Raw genomic sequence first — 27,025 nt, 5'->3', positions numbered from 1 at the left:
TTAATAAAATGTTCCTAAACAAAAAATGTATTTCAATATATTTTGAATATTTTTTATTTTATATCGACAGGAGTAGCAAAGTACGCCGGGTTTTAGCTATATCCATATATCTCATATGGGAGGTACCACGCCCCCTTTTTCTAGTCCGCCCATTTTTTGTCCTAAACATTCAATTTGATACTAAAGTTCCTTCGAAAAAAATGGGGACTCTAGTTGTTATATTTTCTCAGATATACAAATTTAAGATTTTCTTTATATGGGAGGTGCCACGCCCACTATAGCTATGCTGCCCATTTTATTCTCATTTGTTCATATGGATGCATACAAAATTTGAGGACTGTAGCTCTAGCAGTTTCTGATATATGCGACTTTTAATACTTATTTTGTATGTGGCCGTTGCACGTCGCCCACTTAAAATATTGAAGTAAAAGTAGCCTATAGTTCCTTTGAGACATACAGGAAGAGACTGTGAAAATTTCAGAAAAATCGGTTCAGCCGTTTAGCTGTTTATAAAGTCCAAACATACAAACACACATTCATTTTTATATATATATAGATGTCCACATTAGAAGGAAAAAAGATTTGCTCTTAATACCTGCAAATATATTTTCTAGATGCAAATATAGATTACATATCCATAAGTCGGGGAGAGCTTTGTAAAATGTGCGAAACGTCGAAATGGAAAACAATAAATGAGATTCCCGCGGATAATGTTTTATTGTATATTTATATGTATAATGTCCACTGTAGAAGGAAAAAAGATTTGCTGCTAATACCTGCAAATACATTTTCTAGATGCAAATATAGATTACACATCCATAACTCGGGGAGAGTTTTGTAAAATGTGCGGAATGTCGAAATGGAAAGCAAAAAAAATCCGTAGAATAATTTATATGCTCACAAAATATATTCAAGTCGTATTTTATCCCGATAGCTTTATTATTCAAAGAAATATATGCATTTAAGTGATTTGCTCACAAAACATATTCAAGACGTATTTTATCCCGATAGCTTTATTATTCAAAGAAATACAATGAACTCGCGGTAAAGTGAACATCCAATATAATGAACTATCCACTAATGTGAAAACTCAGTTTTTTATAGGGGCGCTCTAAATAGTGAACAAAGTTTAATGGCTCTAAATAATGAACAATTTTTTTTTTTAATTTTAGGGATTTTTTAATTTGTAGAAGCATTTATTTTTAATGTTGGGAATCCCCGAATTAATAAACGCCATAGTATGCCATTATTTTAAAGGTATTTAATGCTAGTAGCTTTATGTAACTTGTTGCGGTAGGTTCGTGAATTTATTTTTAAAATTAGTGATGTCTAAAAACAGTCGAAAGTTTTTATTCTTAAATGAAAAATGCGAAATTTTGGAATATTTAAAAAAAATGATCGAGTGTTACAGTGTTAAGTAAAAAGTATAAAGTTGCAAAATCAACGATATGTTTAATAAAAAAAATAAAAAAGATAATATTTTAAAATATGTGAACAATACTTTAATGGACGCAAAACATTACGATCTTCAGAGCTTCCAAAAATGGAAAAATAGTTTATTTGTATGCGGAAAAAAAACCTCCCTGTAAGTGGGTTGATGTTGAAAGAGAAAGCCAAACAAATTCACAAAAACATAAGTGAAAACGGAAATGACTTCAATGCTAGCGATGGGTGGCTACAAAAATTTAAAAAGAGATACGGAATTCGGCTCCTTCAGATAAGCGGTGAAAAACTTTATGAGCAATCTCAGTTCGTAAATCCTTTTAAAATTAAATTGAAAGCTAAGATAGAAGATTTGGGTTTATCCAATGATCAGTTGTATAATGCCGATGTGTCTGGTCTATATTGGAAACTTCTCCCACAAAAGACATATGTAACGTCATTGGAGAAAAGCGCTCCAGATGCAAAAATGGAAAAGCAAAAGAATAACATTTTTATGCTGTGCAAATGCGTCAGGATATCATAAAGTAAAACTTTTAGTAATAGGAAAATCGAAGAATACCTATCTGTCCCGTAAACTACAGAAATTCAAAGTCTGCTTGGATGACTTCTTCCATTTTTAGAGAATGGTTTCACAACTGTTTTGTGCCAGAGGTAATTCTTACTGTTTTATTTTTCATTAAGGTGACAGATTTTTTAAAGAAGAAACGATTACCAGTAAAAGCTTTACTCCTAATAGATAATGCCCCATCCCATCCACCAGAATCCGACCTTAAATCCGAGGATGGTTCCATAGAACCTATGTTCATGCCTCCAAATGTAACGGCTCTAATCCAGCCAATGGATCAAAATGCTATTAGAATCACCAAACTTCATAATGGGAACAGTCTTCTGGCAACAATTATTGCAAAAGAGGGGGATTTGCTTGAATCGATGAAAAAAATCACACTTAAAGAAGGAGTTTCTATTCTAGGGGCATCCTGGAACCGATTTGGTAAAGAAACTTTATCTAACTGTTGGAAAAATATTTTGAATATGGTAAATGATGAAGACGATCCTAAATTTAATGTTCCCTTGAGCGTTTTAAAAGAAAAGTGGCAATCAGAGGTTAGATCTTTAGAAAATACTGCTGCAGATCTTCTACAGACATTGCGCCTTCAGGTAGTATTTACTGCTGTAAACATTAGAGATTGGATCAATAATCCTTGTGAGGACGTCACGCCATTTAATGAAAATTATTTAAATGAAGAGTCCGACGATGATGACGACTGTTTTATTGAAGCGCCTGAAAACAACATTAAAGCCAAAGAAGCTGTCGAAATTCTTAACAAAGCTGTCCAATGGGCTGAATTTCAAACGGTCGATCAAACTGACATTAAAGTATTGAAAAAAATCAGGGAATTGCCGGTAAATAAGCTGGTCGAACAAAAGAAAAAACAGAAAATAATAACCGATTATTTCCATATTTAATTATATATGTATGTTTCTTTTTTCATTGTAAATTTTATTTATTTTTTTTTTTTTTTTTTTTTTTTGTCGTAATATTTTGTTTGTTTTTTATGTACATACTATACGTATGTACTCTTTATAAAATGGATTTTTAAAAACTTTTTATGTTCAAATAAATTACAAAAATTTTTTTTAGTAATCTTTGCATTTTCATTCCTTGCAGAAATGATTTTTAGAAAGAATAACTTAGTAATATATATAAAAAAATCACAATCGAAAATGTGAACAATTTCGAAAATATGAACTACCCCGACATTAATTAGTTCACATTATCGAGAGTTCACTGTATATGCGTTTAAGTGATTTTCGTAAGTGGACCTTATATGGGAGTTATGACCAATAATTTACCGATACGGGAAAAAATTGGTAGAATGATTTATATGTACACTAAACATATTCAAGTCAAATTTTATCCTTATAGCTTTAGAATTTTATGAAATATATTCGTTTAAATGATTTTCGGAAGTGGGAGTTATGATTAATTATGGGCCTATCCGGAAAAAAATTCGTCGAGTGATTCATATTTAGACAAAACATATTTGTGTCGAATTTCATCATAGCTTTATTTGACAATTAAATGTGTGCTTTTAATTGATTTTCTGAAGTGGGCCTTATATGGGAGCTATGACCAATAATGGTCCGATCGGTAAAAAATTTTATAGAATGATTTGTATGTACACAAAACATATCTGTGTCGAATTTTGTCACAATAGCTTTCTTTATCAATTAAATATGTGCGTTTAGGTGATTTTCGGATAGGAGCTATGATTTTATATAGGAGCTATGACCAATTGTGGATCGACTGAGATCTATGTTGATAGTATGATTTCTGTTCATATTATATTTGCATGTACAAAATTTTGTGTTGATACCGATATATTTTATATGGCAACCCAGCCTGAGTAGACGTATTTTTTTGCAGCTGGTCTTTATTTGCTTCTTAAAATAAAATTTAATAGTATTTTTATTTAATAAATTTACTTAATTAGCAGTCATCGACTAACAGCCGACGGTTACACAAGTGCTTTTGATCGATTACAATTTCTCTTTAAAAATCGTTTACAAATCATTTACATTATCTTACCTCTACTCTCTCTCTCTCTCGAGAAAATACTAGTGAAATAAAATAACTATTTACAATAAATAAAAACGTAGACGACCCTCCCCTTTGGGGAATAGGTTTAGCCTTCTGGACGAAACCTTAAAAAGACCGAACAAAAAAAGAAAATCTAATTCAAGCGCAGAAATTTTTCCAACAATTAAGGAAAAAATGCGGGAGCTGATCCTAAATATGTTGCCATTAAATCAACAAACGAAAAAAAACCAATAACTTCATTCAGCCATGGGGATCACTCTGCTTCGTCCAATAATTGCCCAAAATATTTACAACAAAAAGAAACACTTAAAATTAAAACACAAAATAATTGCAGTCTTGGAGAAGCAAAGAGAATTTATAACCAACGGTTCCCCAACCAACAAAAAACAACTTATGCTAAAATAACAAAGTCCAATGATAATAACAAAAATCAAAACCTTGAAGAAAGTACAATAATTGTTAACACTACTAAATCTGAAACAACAGAACAAAACAACACAACAACACAGTCGAAAAAACTCTCAAACTCCGAAAACCAACCAATTCTCAACCAACAAAATCTACCAAAACATCTCACCAAATAATCGATTTATCTGAATCAATAAATACAGTTAAAACTTCAAACCAAAATTCCACCACAAAACCAACTCTCTCAACATTAAAAAATGTATCGAACAAAACATCAATACAAACTCCCACTATAAAACCAACTCTCTCTACATTAAAAAATAACTCAAACTCTCAAGTAGATCTTTTACCTAGAGAAAAGGGTAATAAGTAAACATCATGGGTATTCACGCTCTTTTTTAAACAATTATAAACTCACAATTTCGTTCTGTAAATATTAAATATGGCTAATTTTACAATAATACAATGGTACATGAATGTATTCATCAACAATTTCAATGAACTTCAACTATTAATAAAAGAGCGCAATCCTGATTTTATATCTATACAGGAAACTCACTTTAAACACAATTATAATCCCATACCCCCAAAAGGGTATACTTCTTATTTCTATAATATCCCTTCTAACACTACCTCAAAACAAGGTATATGTGTTCTGATAAAAAACAATATCCCCCATAAACATATATCCATAAATTCATCACTGCAGACAATAATAATTGAAATACATCTAAAAATTAAATTTACTGTAATATCACTATACATTCCACCTACCCAACCTTTTTCCCAGCAGGACCTTATGATTATATTTAATTCTGTTTCCCTACCAAAATTAGTTATTGACGATTTCAACTCCAGGAATTCTTCATGGGGCTCACCATCTAATAACCACAATAGTTGTACACTAGAAAATGCTATTTTATCCAGCGATTTATATGTACTAAATGATGGTCGCCCAACTCACCTTTCTACTCACGGAACTCTTACTCACGTCGATGTATCCTTCTGTTCACCAACTTTGTTAAATTTAATCTCATGGGATATTTTGAATGAAATGTACAGTAGTGATCATTTCCCCATTATCATCACAATACAATTAGGAAACAACGGGAAAAAACAAACTTTAGGCGTAAATTTTTGACAAATTTTGCTGACTGGTATAAATTTTCAATTACAGTTGATTCTGAATTACAAAAAAGACCGGAGTCCTTAAACATTAATAAAGAAGCATCACTTATAACAATGGTTATAAAAGTAGCTGCAAACGTTTCAATACCACAATCGTCTACAAGGATAATCAAAAATGTACCTTGGTGGAATTCCCTATTATCTTCCCTACGTAATAATAAAATAAACGCCTGGAAAAAATTTAAAAGAAATCCCACCACTACAAACCTTTTAACATATAAAAAAGAAAACTCTATCTTTCGAAGAGAAATAAAAAAACAAAAAAGATCTAGTTTTGAAGATTTTACTAACACTATAAATAGAAATTCAAAAATTGGAGATATTTGGAACAAAATTCATCGACTTTCCAATAATGACACCAACAAAAAAATTCTTGCTATTGAATATAATAACCAAATCATAACAGATTCATCTTTAATAGCTATGTCGTTTGCTAATAAATGGTCTGAATACTCTTCCGATCAAAGTTTTTCCCAATTGTTTATACATTCAAAAAACACGACTCGCAACACTAACTCAAGTAATAGAATTAACGCTGATGCTTCCTTAATAGAAAAGGATATAACTCTTGTGGAATTACAAAGTTGTTTATCAAAGGTAAAAGGATACACTCCTGGTTTTGATCGTATTTCCTATATAATGATAAAAAATATTAGTCCTGATGCGAGGAATCGATTATTGCAATTATATAATAACATATTTCACACTAGCATGATACCTACTGACTGGAAGATTGCATCTATTATCCCTATTCCTAATCTGGATATTAAATCATACAGGCCTATTTCGTTATTACCTTGCGTTAGTAAAATACTCGAAAAGATTATTGCGTCACGTTTATATTGGTATACTGAGAAAAATCGCTTAATTTCACGTAACCAAGTTGCATTTAAAGCAGGTAGAGGTTGCACAGATGCTCTTTTACATATCGACTTCTATGTCAATAAAGCTCTTTCCTCCCGAAATCATGTATCAATTCTCTCTATCGACTTTGAAAAAGCGTTCGACAGAATCGGAGCTCACATCATTCTGGATATTCTCAATAAATGAGGGTTGGACCAAAAATCTTTAACTATGTAAAATCATATTTAAGCAATCGTAAAATTCGGGTAAGAATAAACGGAATATACTCAGCAATACGTCCACTATACAATGGTATTCCTCAAGGCTCACCACTCTCCGTCATGTTATTTTCTATCGCATTTAGCGAAATTAACAAAATAATTAATAATTATAAAAACCTTGATCACTGTATTTACGCTGATGATTTATACATCTTCTGTAAAAAGAATAGTAACTCTGAAGCTAATAACATATTGCAAAATGTATTCAACAAAATTAATGACTGGTGTTCAATATCTGAAGCCAAAATTTCTACGGAAAAGACCAAAAAATTACATATTTGCAGGAAAAAAGTTTGTGACAACCAATCCTATAATATAAATTTAGAAAGCACTGCTGTTGAAAATGTCGATAAATTAAAAATTCTAGGTATTATTTTCTCCAAAAATTATTCCTGGAAAGAAAAGTATTTGTCACTAAAAAGATCACTTACTGAAAGAGTAAATTTAATTGCGTATCTATCAAGTAAAAGAAGCTGTATACATATAAATACCCTAACGTATATTACTAGAACTCTGATTTTCAGCAAAATTGATTACGGTCGTTTTCTAACTGGAAACACACCAAAATCTAATATCAACATCATAAAAGGTCTATATCATCGTGCTATAAGATCAACCATATTTGCATTTCGTACTACGCCTCTAAAACACATATTTGCAGAGTCTGGATTACCTTCAATTGAAGATCGTATTCAGGAGATCCAATCTAAACTAATTACAAAGCTAATCTTTACCAACAACTCAATAATTGATGAAGATGTTCGTAAACATGCAACGGCAAAAACAATATATAGATACAGATCAGCTATACACGAAATATATCAATTGGCTATTTCACTTAACATAAATATAATAACAAAAACCACAACAAGCAAATACCCATCCTGGTTTTTCAATAATGTATCATGCGACATATCACTATCTAAGTTTGTGAAACAATCCACCTCAAATGACGTCTTTCTAAAACTATATTTGGAGAAACAACATTATCTTCTAATTGAAGGATGGAACTTCTTGTTTACAGATGGATCAAAAAGCACAAATGATTCAACATCATATGCTGTTATTGGTTATAGTGATGATAAAATTATAAGTTTAAAAAATCTTCCCAATTTCACATCAATTTTTGTAGCTGAGGCCGTAGCTATATTAAATGCAATCTATATTGCAAGCAAAATGGAATTTAAGACAGTTATATGTACTGATAGTCTATCGGTGGTTAAGTCAATATGTAACACAACCTCATTCAAATGGAAAATTATTAATGAAATCCGTGATCTCTTAATAAAGTATGGGCACAAAGTTAAAATTTTGTGGATCCCAGGTCATGCAGACATAAAAGGCAACATAAAAGCTGATGAAGCAGCAAAATTTGCTAATGTGGCTCCTATAGTTATGGAGTACAGAATGGAAAGGACAGACATCCGCAATATCAATATGACTACATTCGTAAAAAACAAATCATATCATGGTGCGGTTATTATCATCCCCACTATAAAGAACTCAACATAAATTATGTCCCACCCCAATATTCCACCAATGTAAAAAAACATCAAATTCAAATCTTTTGCCGTCTCCGTCTTGGACATACTACTGTTACACACAACCATATCCTTCGAAATGAACCTGCTCCCTCCTGCAACAAATGTGGACTTCTTCTCAACATCAATCATATCCTGTCTGAATGTGCCTATTATCAACCTCTAGGAAATAATATTTTCGGAAACAATCACGCCAAAAAACTGTTGGAAATACCAAATAAGGATAATATAAAAAAAATCAGCTATTTCATTAAAAAAATGAATATAATCATTTGATCCTTCATCATCATGCTTCTTAATCTTTTGGTTCTTCATCATATACCTTAAAGTAATAAACAATGTATAAATGTTATAATAATGTAATTATTTTATATAATAATGTTCATCAAAGAGCTGATGGCCTTAGTTGCTAATGCTCCTAAATTTTTAACATATTAGATTCTGTAATTTACTTATAATTCTAATAAATAATAATAATAATAATAATAATAATAATAATAATAATAATAATAATAATAATAATAATAAAATTTACTTAATTATTTGCTGTGTTAATTGGAATTGTTCAACTACATATTTGAGTAAATAAAAGTTTGGCTGAGTTTAACTCAATAAATAAATATCCTGATAAGTTGCTGCTGCTGTTATTAGTTCTGTTCTACATTTATATTTTGTTGTTGTTTGACTTTGCTTTTACATACTTTTGCTGCCATTTTATACACAGATTTTTTATATTTTTTATATCAAGTAAAAGAAGCTGTATACATATAAATACCCTAACGTATATTACTAGAACTCTGATTTTCAGCAAAATTGAGTACGGTCGTTTTCTAACTGGAAACACACCAAAATCTAATATCAACATCATAAAAGGTCTATATCATCGTGCTATAAGATCAACCATATTTGCATTTCGTACTACGCCTCTAAAACACATATTTGCAGAGTCTGGATTACCTTCAATTGAAGATCGTATTCAGGAGATCAAATCTAAACTAATTACAAAGCTAATCTTTACCAACAACTCAATAATTGATGAAGATGTTCGTAAACATGCAACGGCAAAAACAATATATAGATACAGATCAGCTATACACGAAATATATCAATTGGCTATTTCACTTAACATAAATATAATAACAAAAACCACAACAAGCAAATACCCATCCTGGTTTTTCAATAATGTATCATGCGACATATCACTATCTAAGTTTGTGAAACAATCCACCTCAAATGACGTCTTTCTAAAACTATATTTGGAGAAACAACATTATCTTCTAATTGAAGGATGGAACTTCTTGTTTACAGATGGATCAAAAAGCACAAATGATTCAACATCATATGCTGTTATTGGTTATAGTGATGATAAAATTATAAGTTTAAAAAATCTTCCCAATTTCACATCAATTTTTGTAGCTGAGGCCGCAGCTATATTAAATGCAATCTATATTGCAAGCAAAATGGAATTTAAGACAGTTATATGTACTGATAGTCTATCGGTGGTTAAGTCAATATGTAACACAACCTCATTCAAATGGAAAATTATTAATGAAATCCGTGATCTCTTAATAAAGTATGGGCACAAAGTTAAAATTTTGTGGATCCCAGGTCATGCAGACATAAAAGGCAACATAAAAGCTGATGAAGCAGCAAAATTTGCTAATGTGGCTCCTATAGTTATGGAGTACAGAATGGAAAGGACAGACATCCGCAATATCAATATGACTACATTCGTAAAAAACAAATCATATCATGGTGCGGTTATTATCATCCCCACTATAAAGAACTCAACATAAATTATGTCCCACCCCAATATTCCACCAATGTAAAAAAACATCAAATTCAAATCTTTTGCCGTCTCCGTCTTGGACATACTACTGTTACACACAACCATATCCTTCGAAATGAACCTGCTCCCTCCTGCAACAAATGTGGACTTCTTCTCAACATCAATCATATCCTGTCTGAATGTGCCTATTATCAACCTCTAAGAAATAATATTTTCGGAAACAATCACGCCAAAAAACTGTTGGAAATACCAAATAAGGATAATATAAAAAAAATCAGCTATTTCATTAAAAAAATGAATATAATCATTTGATCCTTCATCATCATGCTTCTTAATCTTTTGGTTCTTCATCATATACCTTAAAGTAATAAACAATGTATAAATGTTATAATAATGTAATTATTTTATATAATAATGTTCATCAAAGAGCTGATGGCCTTAGTTGCTAATGCTCCTAAATTTTTAACATATTAGATTCTGTAAGATACACTGAAAGTATTGAAGGAAATAAAGTCAATTGTTTTCTTGTGTGACAAATGTGGTTCTAATCATACATTAGGGTTACATGAGATGGAAAAGAGGCTACGAGATGAAATTGTTGTCATTGACAGGAAAATTGAAAGTTATATGCAAAGAAAGGAGGACAATTTTGATAATCTTAAGAGAACTTTCTCCGAAGCCATACATGATTTTAAACTGGAGATGTCATCCTATCGTGAAGAGCTTCAATCTGATATTATCAGTTGTAGCAAGCTTATAAGACAGGTAGATGTGTCAACTAGTTCCAAAATTGCTGCTCTTGAAGATGAAAATAATGTACTTCATAAACGACTCAACCGTGCTGATATAGTTGTAGTTGGTTTACCTGCAGGCTTGGAAGATTTATTGGCTGTTGTGATTAAAATTTGTTCACATTATGTTCATATGTTTCTCGTAATGATATTAATCATGTTTGCTATATGCACAATCGAAAGGCTATGCTTGTGAAATTTAATAGCGTACATCTAAGGGATGGTTTAATGAAAGAGTATTTCAAAACTCGTTTGCTAAAAGTGATGTTGTGGGTGGAGACGTGGATATTCGTGTTTATCTAAACGACAATTTTTCGCCTGCTGCAGCTAAACTGAACTTAATGTGTTGTCGTTTACTTAGCTTGAAGATTATTTCAAAATTCAAGATTCTTAATGCAGATAAGGTAAAGGCAAAATTGACTCTTTCGGATGGCGACAATGTTACTTATGACACTTATGAATGTGCTGCTCTACTGAATTCTAATGTTGCAGATGAATAGAAGTTTTTTGCATTTTGTTGTTTTATGTAGATGCTTATTAGCGTATGTATTTATATTATTCCATTACTTTTTTTATATAATCAAATTTGTTATTGTTAATAATTTTATTTTTAATTTATTATATTTGAATTTAAAAATGTTCAAGTATATTTGTAGTTGTTGAGCAAATGATTATTTTATACAAATGTGTGAAATTTTATATGAAGCTCTTTTGTTGTATAACGGTTTTTTTCTCATTGGACTATAACGATTTTTTCCATTTGGTAAAAGAAACTGTCAAAAGATTTGTATTTAACATTTTTTTAATTATTCTTTCTCCTTTATTTTTTTCTATATCAAATAGAGTTTTCACTAAAAGGGGTTTTACACTACAATACTTTGTATTCTTATCAGAGTTTCATTGTCTTTAACACAAAATCAATTTTCTCGTCGAAATATATTGAGTAATTTTCATTCATGTATTATGAAAATGTTTTTTTTTTTTTGGTTTATTTTCGTTTTCAAACGGCTGTTATGGTGAAAATTAGAATAAAATTTAAATTCAGAAGAAAACTATAAATAAATATAAATAAATTATGTGTTTCATAAAATACATATTTCGAAGAATTTTCAAAAGCTCTATACATTTAAATTACGGAATAATACTTTGTAATATTACAAAAGTACATAGTGTGGAGCACCCTTATGAACTTAATAATGGGATTTTGTATAGATAATTGTTATTTGTTCTACAAGTACATTAGTTTTGCTAATGAATAATTATAGTTTCTGAAACATTTTTAATCGTATTGATTATAATTTAACTGTTCTAGTTACTTTATATCTTACTATATTTTAAAATTATTTACTATTTCTTGATCTCATATTTGCTTTAGACCGGCTGTTAGCCAATTTTTATTTAATTTACAAGTTCAAAAAACCAAGCCCTTGGGGCCAAATATGGCTTACATACTACTCCATAACAATACTTTCCAAAGTTATTTAAATAATGTAAATTGTGACAGAATAATAAAAGTTAAAGTGTGATATACATATATAAATTATAAAATAATTGTTGAAACGAATGTAGCGATAACAAAAAAAAATTATTATTTTTGAGTAATGAATTATGAATTATAATAATTAAGCATTATGTTCATTAAAATGTTTAAATATTTTTTTCTTAAAAATCTGATTAGAGTAAGACAAATTTTTAATTTCCCTAGGTAGCGTATTCCACACTCTCGAAACTCTCACTTGAAATGACTTTTCATATACTGCAGATGCAATGTGGGGAAATATTAATTGAGGATTCCTCAACGATTTAGAAAATTTAAAAGTGTCAGCGATGTATATAGGACAATTATTCTTGATAATCTTATAAAAGAGTAATAAAATTCTTGTATCTACTAAATTTTCAAATGGAAACCTGATAAATCTTGACACATATTCAGATATGTGATCCCTCACCCGCAATCTGTAAACATACCTAACAATACGGTTAAATGTTAAGTGTAGTCGTCTAAACGTTAGTGCATTAGTTCCACTACAAATCTCGATGCCGTAAAGCAAAAGGGACATTAGGAGAGAGCTAGCTATGCATTTCCTTATATTAGATGTTAAATATAAGTCCAAAGACCACAAACGCCTCAAGGTGCAATTTACACGGGCACATACATAATCTATGTGTTTTGAAAAATTTAACATATCATCTATAATAATTCCTAAACACTTCATATCAGATACAAAATTCAGTCCTACACCACCCAACTGTATATTCAACTCATTGGAGTTAAATCCAAAACAAATAGCTTTTGTTTTATGAGGGTTTATTTCAAATCCATTTCCACTCATCCAACCTATAACATTATCAAGGTAGAACTGAATATTGGCTTTCAAGACATCAATAAAATATCTTTCAGCGGTAAATAACATTTGAATATCATCTGCGTATGAAAAAATTTTAACGGAGTTATCATCTACTATATTCAATAAATCATTTAGATACTGCATAAAATATAAAGGGCCTATAACGGACCCTTGCGGGACACCACTTGTAACCTCCAAGGTACCGGAATCTCTACCTCCCAAAGATACAAACTGAGATCTTCTATGTAAATAGGAGTAAGTGAGTTTACAGGCAGATAAAGAGAAATTAAAAGTATTATATAGCTTCATGATTAAATTTGAGTGAATTAGTTTATCAAAGGCTTTTGACAGGTCCAATGATAGCAAAACACTACATTTCATATTATTAAGGTTGCTCCTTATGGAATCAGTTACATTTATTAAAAGAGTAGTAGTACTGTAATTCTGTCGGAAACCTGATTGATTCACATGAAGAAGATTATGATTATTAATATAGTACATCATTTGATCCTTAATAATATATTCAAATATCTTTGAAAGAATAGGAATCACTGATATTGGTCGTAAATTCTCCAGCAAGCTAGAGTTCCCATCTTTCTTTACTGGAACTACCCGTGAACATTTCCAAGCTTTGGGGAATTCAGAGGTCATAATTGTGGTATTAATTAAATGTGTAAGTAGGGTAGATATATAAGGAAATATAATTTTAATGAACTTAAGATTAATACCATCATATCCAGCTGCATTAGATTTAATTTTGTGTAGAGCATCATATACGTCAGATTCATCTATTGCATGAAAAGAAAATGAGTTTACTCCAGCAAAATGTAAATTATTAACATGAAAAGTTGTATCTTCTTTCAATTGATTAGATATAAAATATTTATTAACAAAATCAGGATCTAAGTCCGTAACTTCTTCATCTGCATCAATACACCCATTCTTTCTAAGGAAATTCCACATTTGTTTTGTATTTAGACCCTCTAAAAGAAGTGCATGTGCTTTTCTTTTAGCATTTCTGATAATTGTCTTTGTTTTATTCCTTATTTTACAATATATTTTCCAATTCTCTGGGCTGTGGTTTTCCATAAATGCCTTATATGCTAGGTCACGAATTGAAATGAAGTACCTAATTTCCCTAGATTTAAACCATGTGTTATCACTCAACTTTCTAATTCTCTTGCGAACCGTTGGTACAAGCTCATGTAAGGTGTTTATGTATGACATTAGGGTGTCTATTTGAATATTTACATCATTTGTCTGAAATATTTGTGAGTTATCAGATAAGGAGGCTACTTGCTCTAGAGTTAACTATTTAGTGTATTTAGGTATGTTTAATACTTTATTGTTAATAATTTTTAATCATAATTTACTTTATTTTTTTAAGTTTCCCTACCTAATGTTTTGTAAATATTTCGATGTTTTCTGATGTTGATATTGGTCCGTTGATTAATGGTAGTACTCACCTGAAGAATATTTTGCATCCTTACATAAATAAATTTAAGGTCGCACATTTAAACTGTCAAAGCATTAGACCTTCGGCTAATTCTTCAAAATTTGATGAGTTCAAATTTCTTCTAAGTGGATCACTTTTAGATATCTTTGCAATTTCTGAAACTTGGCTAAAACCACACATTTCAACTCGTTCAGTTCATGTCCATGGTTATACCTTCTGTCGTAATGATCGCCTTGGTTCGAGAGGTGGTGGTGTTGGTATATTTGTATTTGGTATATTTGTGAATCTTTATTTTTAGAAATTTGCTTTAATGGTCAGAAAATTATATTTGGTGTAAATATTGATATTTTTGAGTCTGAGCATTTTCAGCTACTCTCCACTATTCCCATGTGATTATTGTTGGTGATTTCAATTATAATTTATTTGTTGCCTCGATCTGGGTTTGAGTATTAAACATAACTGTAAGCCTACTCATTTTGGTTTATTGGTTCATTTATTTAACTCTGTCTTTATGACATCTAAGTTTCCTACTTTCCTACATACTTCCTGCACTTTCTAAAGTAATGGAACACCTTTTAAAGGACCAAATTTCGTCAGGGTTACAATACCACTTCACTTCTTCTAGATTTGACTGATTCAATCAGAGAGGATATTAACAATGTTAAATTTAGTGTACTTATCTTATTAGATCTATCGAAAGCATTCAATTCTATTAATTTTCGAAAAATTATTGAAAAGCTTAGAGTTGAGTTCGATTTTTCTATGACGGCCTGTAAACTTATACTTTCCTATCTTTGTGGAAAATTTCAGTATGTCAGTCTTAATGGTGTCGATTCAAGTTTATTACGCGTTCATTCGGGTGTTCCTCAGGGTTCGGTTCTGGGACCGGTGTTGTTCAATATGTATGTTAATGATCTCCCTTCTCATGTTAGTACGAGTATATGCAAAACATTTCTGTATGCGGATGATGTTGCCCTGCTTTTCAGTTGTAGTCGTGATTTGAGTGACGTTTTACGTTCTAATATAGACTTTTGTCTTCGTATTATCTCTGAATGGACTGTTAATAATTGTTTATCAATTAATCCTTTGAAATCGAAGGCGATTGCTTTCAGTCCGTTTAATAGATTTAATATAAATTTTGATATTTTTATTAGTGGTGTGAGAATTGAGTTTGTTGAGCAAATTATTTTGGATAAAAGGCTTGATTTCAGTTCATACATTGGTAATACAGTTTCCAGAATTTAGCAAACAATGCGGAAGATTATTGCTACAAATGTGTATTATCCTCCTCAAATTTTTAAAATGTAGTTTCTTTGATTTCGTTAAACTTCGATGTTTGACTATTTTCCATAAGATAATTAAATCTGAGAGACCGCAACTCTTGTTTGATGGATTTATTTTCAGTAGATCAACTAGGAGACCTCAAGTTTTGGTGCCTAGAATTGTTAATTTATTCTATGTAAGATCTTTTTAGTACGAATTGCTCACTGGTGGAATTCATTGCCGTTGGAACTGCGTCTTTTCTCTCACTCTAATAATGTGTTCCGGCTTAAACTTTTGAACCTATTCATGAGCAATTAGCTGTCTTAGTCAATAAATAATTTTTTTCTTTACTTTACTGCTTTTCCTTTTATAATGAAAGAGAGTATTGCAAGTAAATCTAAATAGGTCAGTGTTACTATTAATTTAGACCGTTATTATTTTTATTTAAATACTAGTGCTTTTTAATATTTTTCCTTACTATTATTTGCATTAGGTTTGTGGAACTCTTAAAAGAATTTGTAAGTTGTAATTAAATTTTATTTTTTAATATTTGCAACACTTTGTATTTTATGTTAAGTTTATATACTTAGGTGTTATGGCTTAATAGTACGTAAGATTGGCCTTATAGGCTTTGTATTACTTCAATGAATAAATAAAATAAATAAATATTCGAGGGAGTTATTAACAATAAACTAATTTCCGGGAATATATACCTTTGTATGCGGGCTATGGGAAATATTGGATCGATTTCAAAGATTTTAAACATAATTGATCACTGCTTTGAAAAAATAATGTGTGACAAAATTCATGGACATATCTTTGGTAGTTTCTGAGAAAACTTGTTAAGAATTAGGAACAAAACGTAATTTTTTTTGAGGTAGTCTGAAATTTTTACTCATAACTTTTTACGTTGTGATCCGATTTTGCTGATTTTCAATACCAAACTGCTTAGGATAATAATAATTATTTTGGGTGAATTTAGTTGATTTCCTTTGTTTAGTTTTAAAGTGAGCGTGTATTTGGCAGACAGAAGGACAGACGGATATAGCTAAATAGACTCAGAATTTCATAAGGACCCAGAATATTTATACTTTGTTGGGTCTTAAATGAATATTTCTTGGTGTTACACACGGTACGACAAACTTATATATACAGCTGTGGTCAGCTAATTGGAAACGCTCTCTTTATATTACAGCTTGACATGATTTGTATAATATTATGAAAATATTATGTTAGATTTTCAGTTCGAAACTCATGTATTTTATAAATTGATGTTGTTATAATAAAATGAAATGCATTTTGTTGTGGAACATTTCTTAATTCCTTTTCAATTTTGAATTTGGTGAAAATCGCCCAAAGATACATCAAAGAAATTGCGACAACTAATTAGAAACGACAATTTTTTATTAAAATTTTTTTAAGTTAAATCTAATTTTGATAAAAAATTTAATTGTACTTTGGTAAATATTATTATTAATTTAATTTATAAGAAATTTTACATCATTATTTTTAGGACTAATAATGAAAATAGAACAAAGAAATATTCCTTCCCTGGGTAGATCCATTTTTGAACTTCATAAAGCTTGTAAATCGTAAAAAGATATAGGAGAACAGCCCTTTTGTTCAAAAACATATATTTTTGATCGTTTATAGCATTTTAAGAAATATGACACTGATACTAACGCTCTACGTCAAAAATTTTCCAGAAAAACATCAGCCCACCCCCAAACCGGATGATAATACGAATCTCTAAAGTTGGCCCAAAGGAATCATCCACGGGCATCCAGCGGTAAATTTGAGAAAAATTAGATATAACGTTATCTTAGCCAACTATTTCACGATGTTTGGTGGAATCGGGGCATATTGGAAGAGAATCGCGAAGGAAACCTTTAGCAGCTAAAGTTTAAAGAATTTGCCATATCTCATTCGAAAATCTGCCACACCTTTTACCATTTATTGTACCTTGTATATTGAGGTATAATACGATTAATCTCTGTTTCAAAGCTCCGAAGTAAATAATTCCACTGATTAACCGTCTAATTTTGATAAGATCAGGTCAATTCAACACGATATTTCATATACAAGAGATATTGCAAATTCTTTGAATTTTAGTTGGAAAAGGTTTCTTCCGCCCTTTCTCAAGATGCCCCGATTCCGTCAAAAATCGCGAAATAGTTGGCTTAGATAACGTTATATCTAATTTTTCTCAAATTTACCGATGGATGCCCGTGGATGATTCCTTTGGGCCAGCTTTAGAGATTTGTCTTATTATCCGGTTTGGGATGGGCTGATATTTTTTCGGAAAATTTTTCACGTGGAGCGTTAGTATCAGTGTCATATTTCTTAAAATGCTATAAACGATTAAAAATATATTTTTTTGAACAATAGGGCTCTTCTCCTATATCCCTTTAAGATTTACAAGCTTTATGATGTTCAAAAATAGATCTACCCAAGGAAAGAGAATTTCTTTGGCCTATTTTCATTCTTAGCCTAAAAATAATGATGTAAAATTTCTTATAAATTAGAAACAATATATACCCAAATGCAATTACATTTTTTATCAATTATTATTAACTTAAAAAAAATTTTAATAAAATATGGCCGTTTCCAATTAGTTGTCGCAATTTCTTTGATTTAGCTTTGGGCGATTTTCAACAAATTTAAAATTGAAAAGTAAATAAGAAATGTTCCACAACAAAATGCATTCCATTTTATTATAACAACATCAATTTATAAAATACATGTGTTTCGAACAAAAAATCTAACGTAATATTTTCATAATTTTATACAAATCACGTCAAGCAGTAATATAACGAGAGCGTTTCCAATTAGCTGACCACAGCTGTATACTCTATCACCACTGATGGTGGTGGAGGGTATAAAAAGCAAATCCAAAAATGTCTTTTGTGATTTATTTTATGTCTAATATTTTATTTATTTTTATTTTATTTATTTATTTGTGTATTTTATTTAACAATTTAACAATTTTTTTATACTTTGATTATAGATTTAGGGCCTTATTCATAAGCGAATTTTTGTTTTAAAAGGGTTTGTAAATCAAATTTTTTATAGAAATTTTGTTTTGTAAAACTTTTACAGGGTAAATGTTGCTTATGAATAAAGGGATTAATTTATTTTATTACTGTATTATAGAGTTATTCAGTAGAATTGTTTAACTATAGATGGCCTTTTAGGCTCGGTTATAACGTTCAATAAATAAATAAATAAACAATATAAATTACAATTTAAAACAAAAGCATCAGTATAGAAGTATAACAAGTTAGAGTGCTATATTCGGCTGAGCCGAATCTCCACCAGCTACTTTTATATTAATAAACTTTTAGTTAATCAAATATTTGTGGAAATAGGGTTTCTCATCTTTTCTAATAGAACAAGCAAAGATTTAAAGATTTTAAATCTGTTACAATTGCAAGTTTTTGCGCAGCATTATAATTTATTAGGTACAATTAATTATATACGGTTAAATTGTTTTTACAGTGATATTTCTGTAAATAAAAGCTATATTTCTAAAAAAAAAAAATTGTATCTAAGTATATATATAGATATTTGATAATAAGTGATGTGCATTCAAGTGATTTTCAGAAGAGGCTTTGTATGGGACCGATCGGACCCATATTATGGACCGATTGTGAAAAAAATTTAAAACAACATTTTGTATACAAAAGTAATGTCTGTGTTTAATTTGGCATGGATATCATTATTTGCTATGAGTAATGTGAATTTAAGTGATATCTGAGACGGGACCTTATATGGGAGCTATGACCGAATATGGACCGATCGTGAATTTTTTTTTTTAATAAAATGTTGGTAAACTAAATTAATATTTGTGCCAAATTTTGTAAGGATATCATTATTTGGTAATGAGATTTTAAATCTGTTACAATTGCAAGTTTTTTCGCAGCATTATAATTTATTAGGTACAATTAATTATATACTGTTAAATTGTTTTTACAGTAATATTTCTGTAAATAAAAGCTATATTTCTCTCAAAATTTGTATCTAAGTATATACAGTGAACTCGCGGTAATGTGAACATCCAATATAATGAACTATCCACTAATGTGAACACTCAGTTTTTTATATGGGCGCTCTAAATAGTAAACAAAGTTTAATGGCTCTAAATAGTGAACAATATTTTTTATTTTTAGGGATTTTTTAATTAGTAGAAGCATTTATTTTTATTGTTGGGAATCACCGAATTAATAAATACCATAGTATGCCATTATTTTAAAGGTATTTAATGCTAGTAGCTTTATGTAACTTGTTGCGGTAGGTTCGTGAATTTATTTTTAAAATTAGTGATGTCTAAAAACAGTCGAAAGTCTTTATCCTTAAATGAAAAATGCGAAATTTTGGAATATTTAAAAAAGGATCTAGTGTCACAGTGTTAAGTAAAAAGTATAAAGTTGCAAAATCAACGATATGTTCAATAAAAAAAAACAAAAAAGATAATATTTTAAAATGTGTGAACAATACGTTTTATAGACCCGGAAAACGCAAAACATTACGACCTTCAGAGTTTATTGTATGCGGAATAAAAACCTCCCTGTAAGTGGGTTGATGTTGAAAGAGAAAGCCAAACAAATTCACAAAAACATAAGTGAAAACGGAAATGACTTCAATGCTAGCGATGGGTGGCTACAAAAATTTAAAAAGAGATACGGAATTCGGCTCCTTCAGATAAGCGGTGAAAAACTTTATGAGCAATCTCAGTTCGTAAATCCTTTTAAAATTAAATTGAAAGCTAAGATAGAAGATTTGGGTTTATCCAATGATCAGTTGTATAATGCCGATGTGTCTGGTCTATATTGGAAACTTCTCCCACAAAAGACATATGTAACGTCATTGGAGAAAAGCGCTCCAGATGCAAAAATGGAAAAGCAAAAGAATAACATTTTTATGCTGTGCAAATGCGTCAGGATATCATAAAGTAAAACTTTTAGTAATAGGAAAATCGAAGAATCCCTATCTGTCCCGTAAACTACAGAAATTCAAAGTCTGCTTGGATGACTTCTTCCATTTTTAGAGAATGGTTTCACAACTGTTTTGTGCCAGAGGTAATTCTTACTGTTTTATTTTTCATTAAGGTGACAGATTTTTTAAAGAAGAAACGATTACCAGTAAAAGCTTTACTCCTAATAGATAATGCCCCATCCCATCCACCAGAATCCGACCTTAAATCCGAGGATGGTTCCATAGAACCTATGTTCATGCCTCCAAATGTAACGGCTCTAATCCAGCCAATGGATCAAAATGCTATTAGAATCACCAAACTTCATTATAGGAACAGTCTTCTGGCAACAATTATTGCAAAAGAGGGGGATTTGCTTGAATCGATGAAAAAAATCACACTTAAAGAAGGAGTTTCTATTCTAGAGGCATCCTGGAACCGAGTTGGTAAAGAAACTTTATCTAACTGTTGGAAAAATATTTTGAATATGGTAAATGATGAAGACGATCCTAAATTTAATGTTCCCTTGAGCGTTTTAAAAGAAAAGTGGCAATCAGAGGTTAGATCTTTAGAAAATATTGCTGCAGATCTTCTACAGACATTGCGCCTTCAGGAAGTATTTACTGCTGTAAACATTAGAGATTGGATCAATAATCCTTGTGAGGACGTCACGCCATTTGATGAAAATTATTTAAATGAAGAGTCCGACGATGATGACGACTGTTTTATTGAAGCGCCTGAAAACAACATTAAAGCCAAAGAAGCTGTCGAAATTCTTAACAAAGCTGTCCAATGGGCTGAATTTCAAACGGTCGATCAAACTGACATTAAAGTATTGAAAAAAATCAGGGAATTGCCGGTAAATAAGCTGGTCGAACAAAAGAAAAAACAGAAAATAATAACCGATTATTTCCATATTTAATTATATATGTATGTTTCTTTTTTCATTGTAAATTTTATTTATTTTTTTTTTTTTTTTTTTTTTTGTCGTAATATTTTGTTTGTTTTTTATGTACATACTATACGTATGTACTCTTTATAAAATGGATTTTTAAAAACTTTTTATGTTCAAATAAATTACAAAAATTTTTTTTAGTAATCTTTGCATTTTCATTCCTTGCAGAAATGATTTTTAGAAAGAATAACTTAGTAATATATATAAAAAAATCACAATCGAAAATGTGAACAATTTCGAAAATATGAACTACCCCGACATTAATTAGTTCACATTATCGAGAGTTCACTGTATATAGCTATTTGATAAAAAGTGATGTGCATTAAAGTGATTTTCAGAAGAGGCTTTGTATGGGACCGATCGGACCCATATTATGGACCGATCGTATGGATGACCAACTTTTATATACCCTCTATCACCACTGATGGTTGTGGAGGGTATAAAAAACACATATGGAGGGTATAAAAAACACATATGAAAACTTTCAAGTTTTTCATTTTAATATATGCGCAAATGAAGTCTTCACTCCAAAAATGATCAAAATAGGTTCAAGGACCTCTAAATGTATAATTCCGTCAAACTTTCATTATTTAAACAAAACAAAAATTATGAGTTTCTTTGGGAAGTGTTCATTTTAGAAATTAATTTGAAACCCTATTTTCTATTCCCTTTATACTACGTTAGGATTTATCTAACTACTTCTTTTTTCATCTTTGAAAAAGTGTAGAGATAAATTCTAACTAGTAAAACCGCTAACGGTATAAAGTAATTCGCAACTAGTTGCATAGTTTTTTTTTGTTTTTTAAAACACTTGTTAAGTGAACGCCATTACAACCACTTGGTTTAGTGCACAACCCCTTTTGAGAATCTTTAAGGTAAATATAAATTTAATAAATAAACTTTTTTTATTGAAAAAACTTAACTTTCTTGTCTTTTTATTTCTTTTTTTTGCACACACAAAAACATTTGGTCCGATCGAGCCGGATTTTTGAAGCCGGATTATTTGAAGCACTCAAATTAATTTCTTGTGTATTTGGTTTCTTTAAGATCGCCATCTTTTCTTCGAAAGAAAAAAAAAACCACCACCATTTCATCCACCAACATTAATAAAAAAAATTTTGGATTTTTAAGGTGCGTAATCTTTGAATTTGAGTGATTTTATTACAAAGAAATTTAAAGTGCATATAAAAGAATAAATATAAAAGAAAGACAAAAGAACAAGTCTTGTTTATTAAATTTATATTCACACATACACAGAAAGCTTTCTTGTGTATTATTGTGATTGATTGCTTTGCCAACTGCCTTTTTTTGTTTGACATTAGTGACTACCTTTTTGTCAGTGCTTAATATATCTACCGTGCATTTGTTTACATAAACGGACAGACATAGTGAAGATAAAATAAAATTAAAAGAAAATTTTTAAGAAAGTGCGAAAAATAAATTTAATAAAATCGGGTGTGAAAAAATATTAATTAAATAATAAAAATAAAATATAACAATAAATATAATAACAAATAAAACAAAGAAGAAGTGAAATAAATAAAGAAATTTATGTTTATGTACCTTGTACATAATCTTTATATACATACATACAATTATCTGCTTCTTCTTCCGTTTTGAGTTGTTACCCTACGGTCGGTCAGTTTGACTAATATTAAATTTGGTTATTATTTAAATATTTTTTCAGTTTTTAATAAAATTTGTATCAAATTTGCAATTTTTATTAAATTATTTGTTTCCTTTGTGCAATTTAAATACGTTACGTAATAATAAATCGTGATAAATTGAAGTCTTTTAAATAAAGATAAAATTAAATTGAATTAAATTATTAAATTTATTTTATTTAATCGCATTTATATTAAAATAACTATGTCTGTGCCTGCTCTTGCTCTCTTTATTAGAGCTTCTGATGCTCTCATAAGCTTTGAAGCTAATATGAACAGTCTTAGGGAAGAAAGACTCACTGTTTTTAGCTTAGAGGTTCATTCCGATGAATTGAAGGTTTTAATGAACGAGGTTAAGTCAACCTATCAGACATATCTAGACTATTTAGCTACTTCGGACACAACAGAACCTGATGATATAGATGTCGTATCATCAAAGTATCAGGCGACTTATAATGCATTCGTTAACTGTTTATCGAATATTAAAGAACGATTGCACACCTATGCCCAAACTCAAAAGACTAGTGATTCTCCAGTAGTTAGCCAGAACAATACGGAAACTCACCATAGTTTAGTAGTACCGCCCTGTGATGTTGAGACCTTTGACGGAGATTATCTCTCTTGGCCCGCTTTTAGGGATCTATTTACTGTGTTATACGTAAATAATACTCGTCTCACCAACATAGAAAGGATGTGTCATCTTATACGTAAGACTAGTGGTGATGCAAAGGAAATAGTAGCTAAATATCCTATTTCGCATTTAGGATTTGACATGGCGTGGAATAGCCTTAGGGCTGCTTACGAAAATCCACGTATGTTGGTTAACAACCAACTTAAATCTCTTTTTAATCTTCCTATTATTGAAAAGGAAACTTCTGAAGGTCTCAAGACCATACAAAGAGGTATAAACAGTTGTCTTTCGGCCTTATCAATATATAATGTTTCGACGGAAAATTGGGATCCGATAATTGTTTTCCTTTGTGTTCAACGACTACCCGATAACTCTGTTACCTTATGGGAACAAAGTATAAAAGACAAATTCGTATTGTCTGTTTGGAAAGATCTGGATGCATTTCTGACAGAAAGAATTCAGACCTTAGAATGTCTACGTGACATTAGGGAAGTCCCACAATCTAAAAAATTATCGACTCCAAAGGTGAAGGCGCACCATGCCACTTCATCTTCTTCCCTTTCTTGCATTTTATGCAAGAATCAAAGCCATTTTCTGCGGGATTGTAAGAGATTTAAAAAACTTTCGGTAATGGACAGATTCTCGACTATTAAGAAACATCACTATTGCATTAATTGTTTGTCACGAAATCATGAAGTGAAAGATTGTAAGAGTCTGCATTGTTGTTCTATTTGTAAAAAGAAGCACAATACTATGTTACATAGAAATGTGCCTACTTCAGAGGATTCAAATGGAAGTTCTAGAACTTCTAATTCGGGTCCGAGCACAAGTGCTATATCACAAGCTGCTCTATCTATACCCACAGATTCTTCTCAAGTAGCAACATCTAACAGCTCTAACACCTCAGCTCCTATTAATAGACAGGCGTTTTATACTTCGCAAAACCAAACCGTATTGTTAGGAACAGCGATGGTGAATATTCATCACCAGGGTATGACGTACCCAGCTCGTGCTCTCATTGACCCTGCTTCGCAATCATCGTTTATTTCCGAAAGAGTACAGAATCGTTTAAGAATTTTGACGCAATCGACGAATGCTCAAATATCTGGTATCAACCAGGCGAATTCTGTAATATCAAGGAAATCGTGTTCCATTTATATTGGCACGCCCTTGGACTCTTCAATTGTTTTGAGTACAGTAGCTCTCGTTTTGCCAACGATCTCTGGTGATTTACCCTCATTTGTTATATCGAATGAGTATCGAAATGATTTGCCAAATATACGTTTGGCAGATACTAACTTATTTGATTCTAAACCAGTAGATCTACTCTTAGGGGCAGATTTATATCCACGAATTATAATGGGTTCAGTTAGAAAGGTTTTAGGGACATTAGTGGCTCAGAAAACTATTTTCGGCTGGATTATTACTGGTCCAGTTCCTCAGTCTTCAATTCAGGTATACAGCACTAGAGTTGAATTTTCTGAAGAAGATAATATAAATAGTACCTTACTTAGATTTTGGGAAATAGAGGAACCTCCTAAACGGAAACTTATGTCAGCACATGATCGTATGTGTGAGGACAATTATAAGAAAACTACTCGTAGGGATTCTACTGGTAGATATGTGGTAACATTACCATTTAAACCTGAATTTCCCGAGACGTTAACTTTAGGTCAGTCTAAACAGAATGTTAGGGCGCAATTTATACGGACAGAATCCTCTCTCTTGAGAAATCCTGTCATCAAGAATATGTATGATGACGTCGTTAAGGAATATTTAACTTTAGACCATATGCGTCCAGTTAAAGACTCTCCTTCATCTTCTTGCTACCTGCCTCATCATCCAGTTATAAAATTGGACAGAAAGACCACAAAATTACGTGTGGTTTTCAATGCGTCGAATAAAACGTCTAACGGCAACAGTCTTAACGATTGTTTATTTGTGGGACCCACATTACAGGCAGATCTCGTTCTCCTGATTTTACGTTGGCGCTTTTTTAGGTTTGTGTTTAATTGTGATATAACACAAATGTATAGGCAGATTAGACTTGATAGTTCTCATACTCCATTTCAACGAATTTTGTTTCGTGATTCTCCGACGGAGGAAATTCAAGAGTATGAGTTACAGACTGTTACCTTCGGTGTTAATTGTGCACCTTATCTTGCCATTCGTACCTTGGTACAATTGGCTGAAGATTCCGAAGCAGAGTACCCTCTAGCGGCGAAAATACTTCGGAAATGTATGTACGTCGATGACGTATTAACTGGGACTCACGAGATCTCAACCGCTTTGATCGCTCGCGATCAACTTATAGCGGCTTTAGCATCAGCGGGTTTTGTTCTTAGGAAATGGACTTCGAATGAGAAAGCCATCCTATCTGGTATACCCGTTGAGCATTTAGTAGATGCCAAACTATTGACATTTATTGAGTCAAGTAGCTCAAAAACTCTTGGGTTACGGTGGAATGCTCATGCGGACTCTTTTTATTTTAATGTGGATCGTATTTCGATGCGATCAAGTCACACGAAAAGGGAGGTACTATCTATAATAGCTAGATTATTTGACCCTGTTGGATGGTTAGGACCAGTCATTATTGTCGCTAAGATGATAATGCAGAAGGTTTGGCAAGACCAGATAGATTGGGACGCAGCTCTTAAGCCCGCTACTGAAGCCGAATGGCAAAAATTTGCTGCTTCATATCATGAAGTAAACGACATCCAGATTCCTAGATGGGTTAATTATATACCTAATTCTACAGTGGAGCTTCACGTCTTTTCAGATGCATCTGAAAAAGCTTATGCAGGGGTAATTTACGCTAGAGTCGAAAGACCTAATGGCGAAATTTATACC

General features: G+C 31.1%; 2 protein-coding genes across 3 annotated transcripts in view; one reads left to right on the top strand and one right to left on the bottom strand.

Moving 5' to 3' along the window:
- The window catches only part of LOC119606673 (ADP-ribosylation factor-like protein 4A), a 95,902-nt gene that overhangs the window by 57,057 nt on the left and 11,820 nt on the right, over positions 1-27,025 (bottom strand). The gene's annotated exons all lie outside the window — the stretch shown is intronic.
- On the top strand, positions 21,179-22,258 carry LOC119606674 (jerky protein homolog-like). Its single transcript, XM_037960230.1, has one exon. It carries the CDS (start codon positions 21,179-21,181, stop codon positions 21,845-21,847), a length of 669 nt encoding a protein of 222 aa, XP_037816158.1. The 3' UTR covers positions 21,848-22,258.

Source organism: Lucilia sericata, unplaced genomic scaffold (assembly GCF_015586225.1).
Source record: "Lucilia sericata isolate MDLA Ls3-8-SP2 unplaced genomic scaffold, ASM1558622v1 Contig000611F_arrow, whole genome shotgun sequence".
Classification (NCBI taxonomy): domain Eukaryota; kingdom Metazoa; phylum Arthropoda; class Insecta; order Diptera; family Calliphoridae; genus Lucilia; species Lucilia sericata.
The sequence above is the reverse complement of the archived record's forward strand: the minus strand, read 5'-3'. Positions and strand labels throughout refer to the sequence as shown.

Excerpts from the sequence above, each read along its gene's own strand:
- LOC119606674 (XM_037960230.1), top strand. The coding sequence starts at position 21,179 with ATGTTCATGCCTCCAAATGTAACGGCTCTAATCCAGCCAATGGATCAA.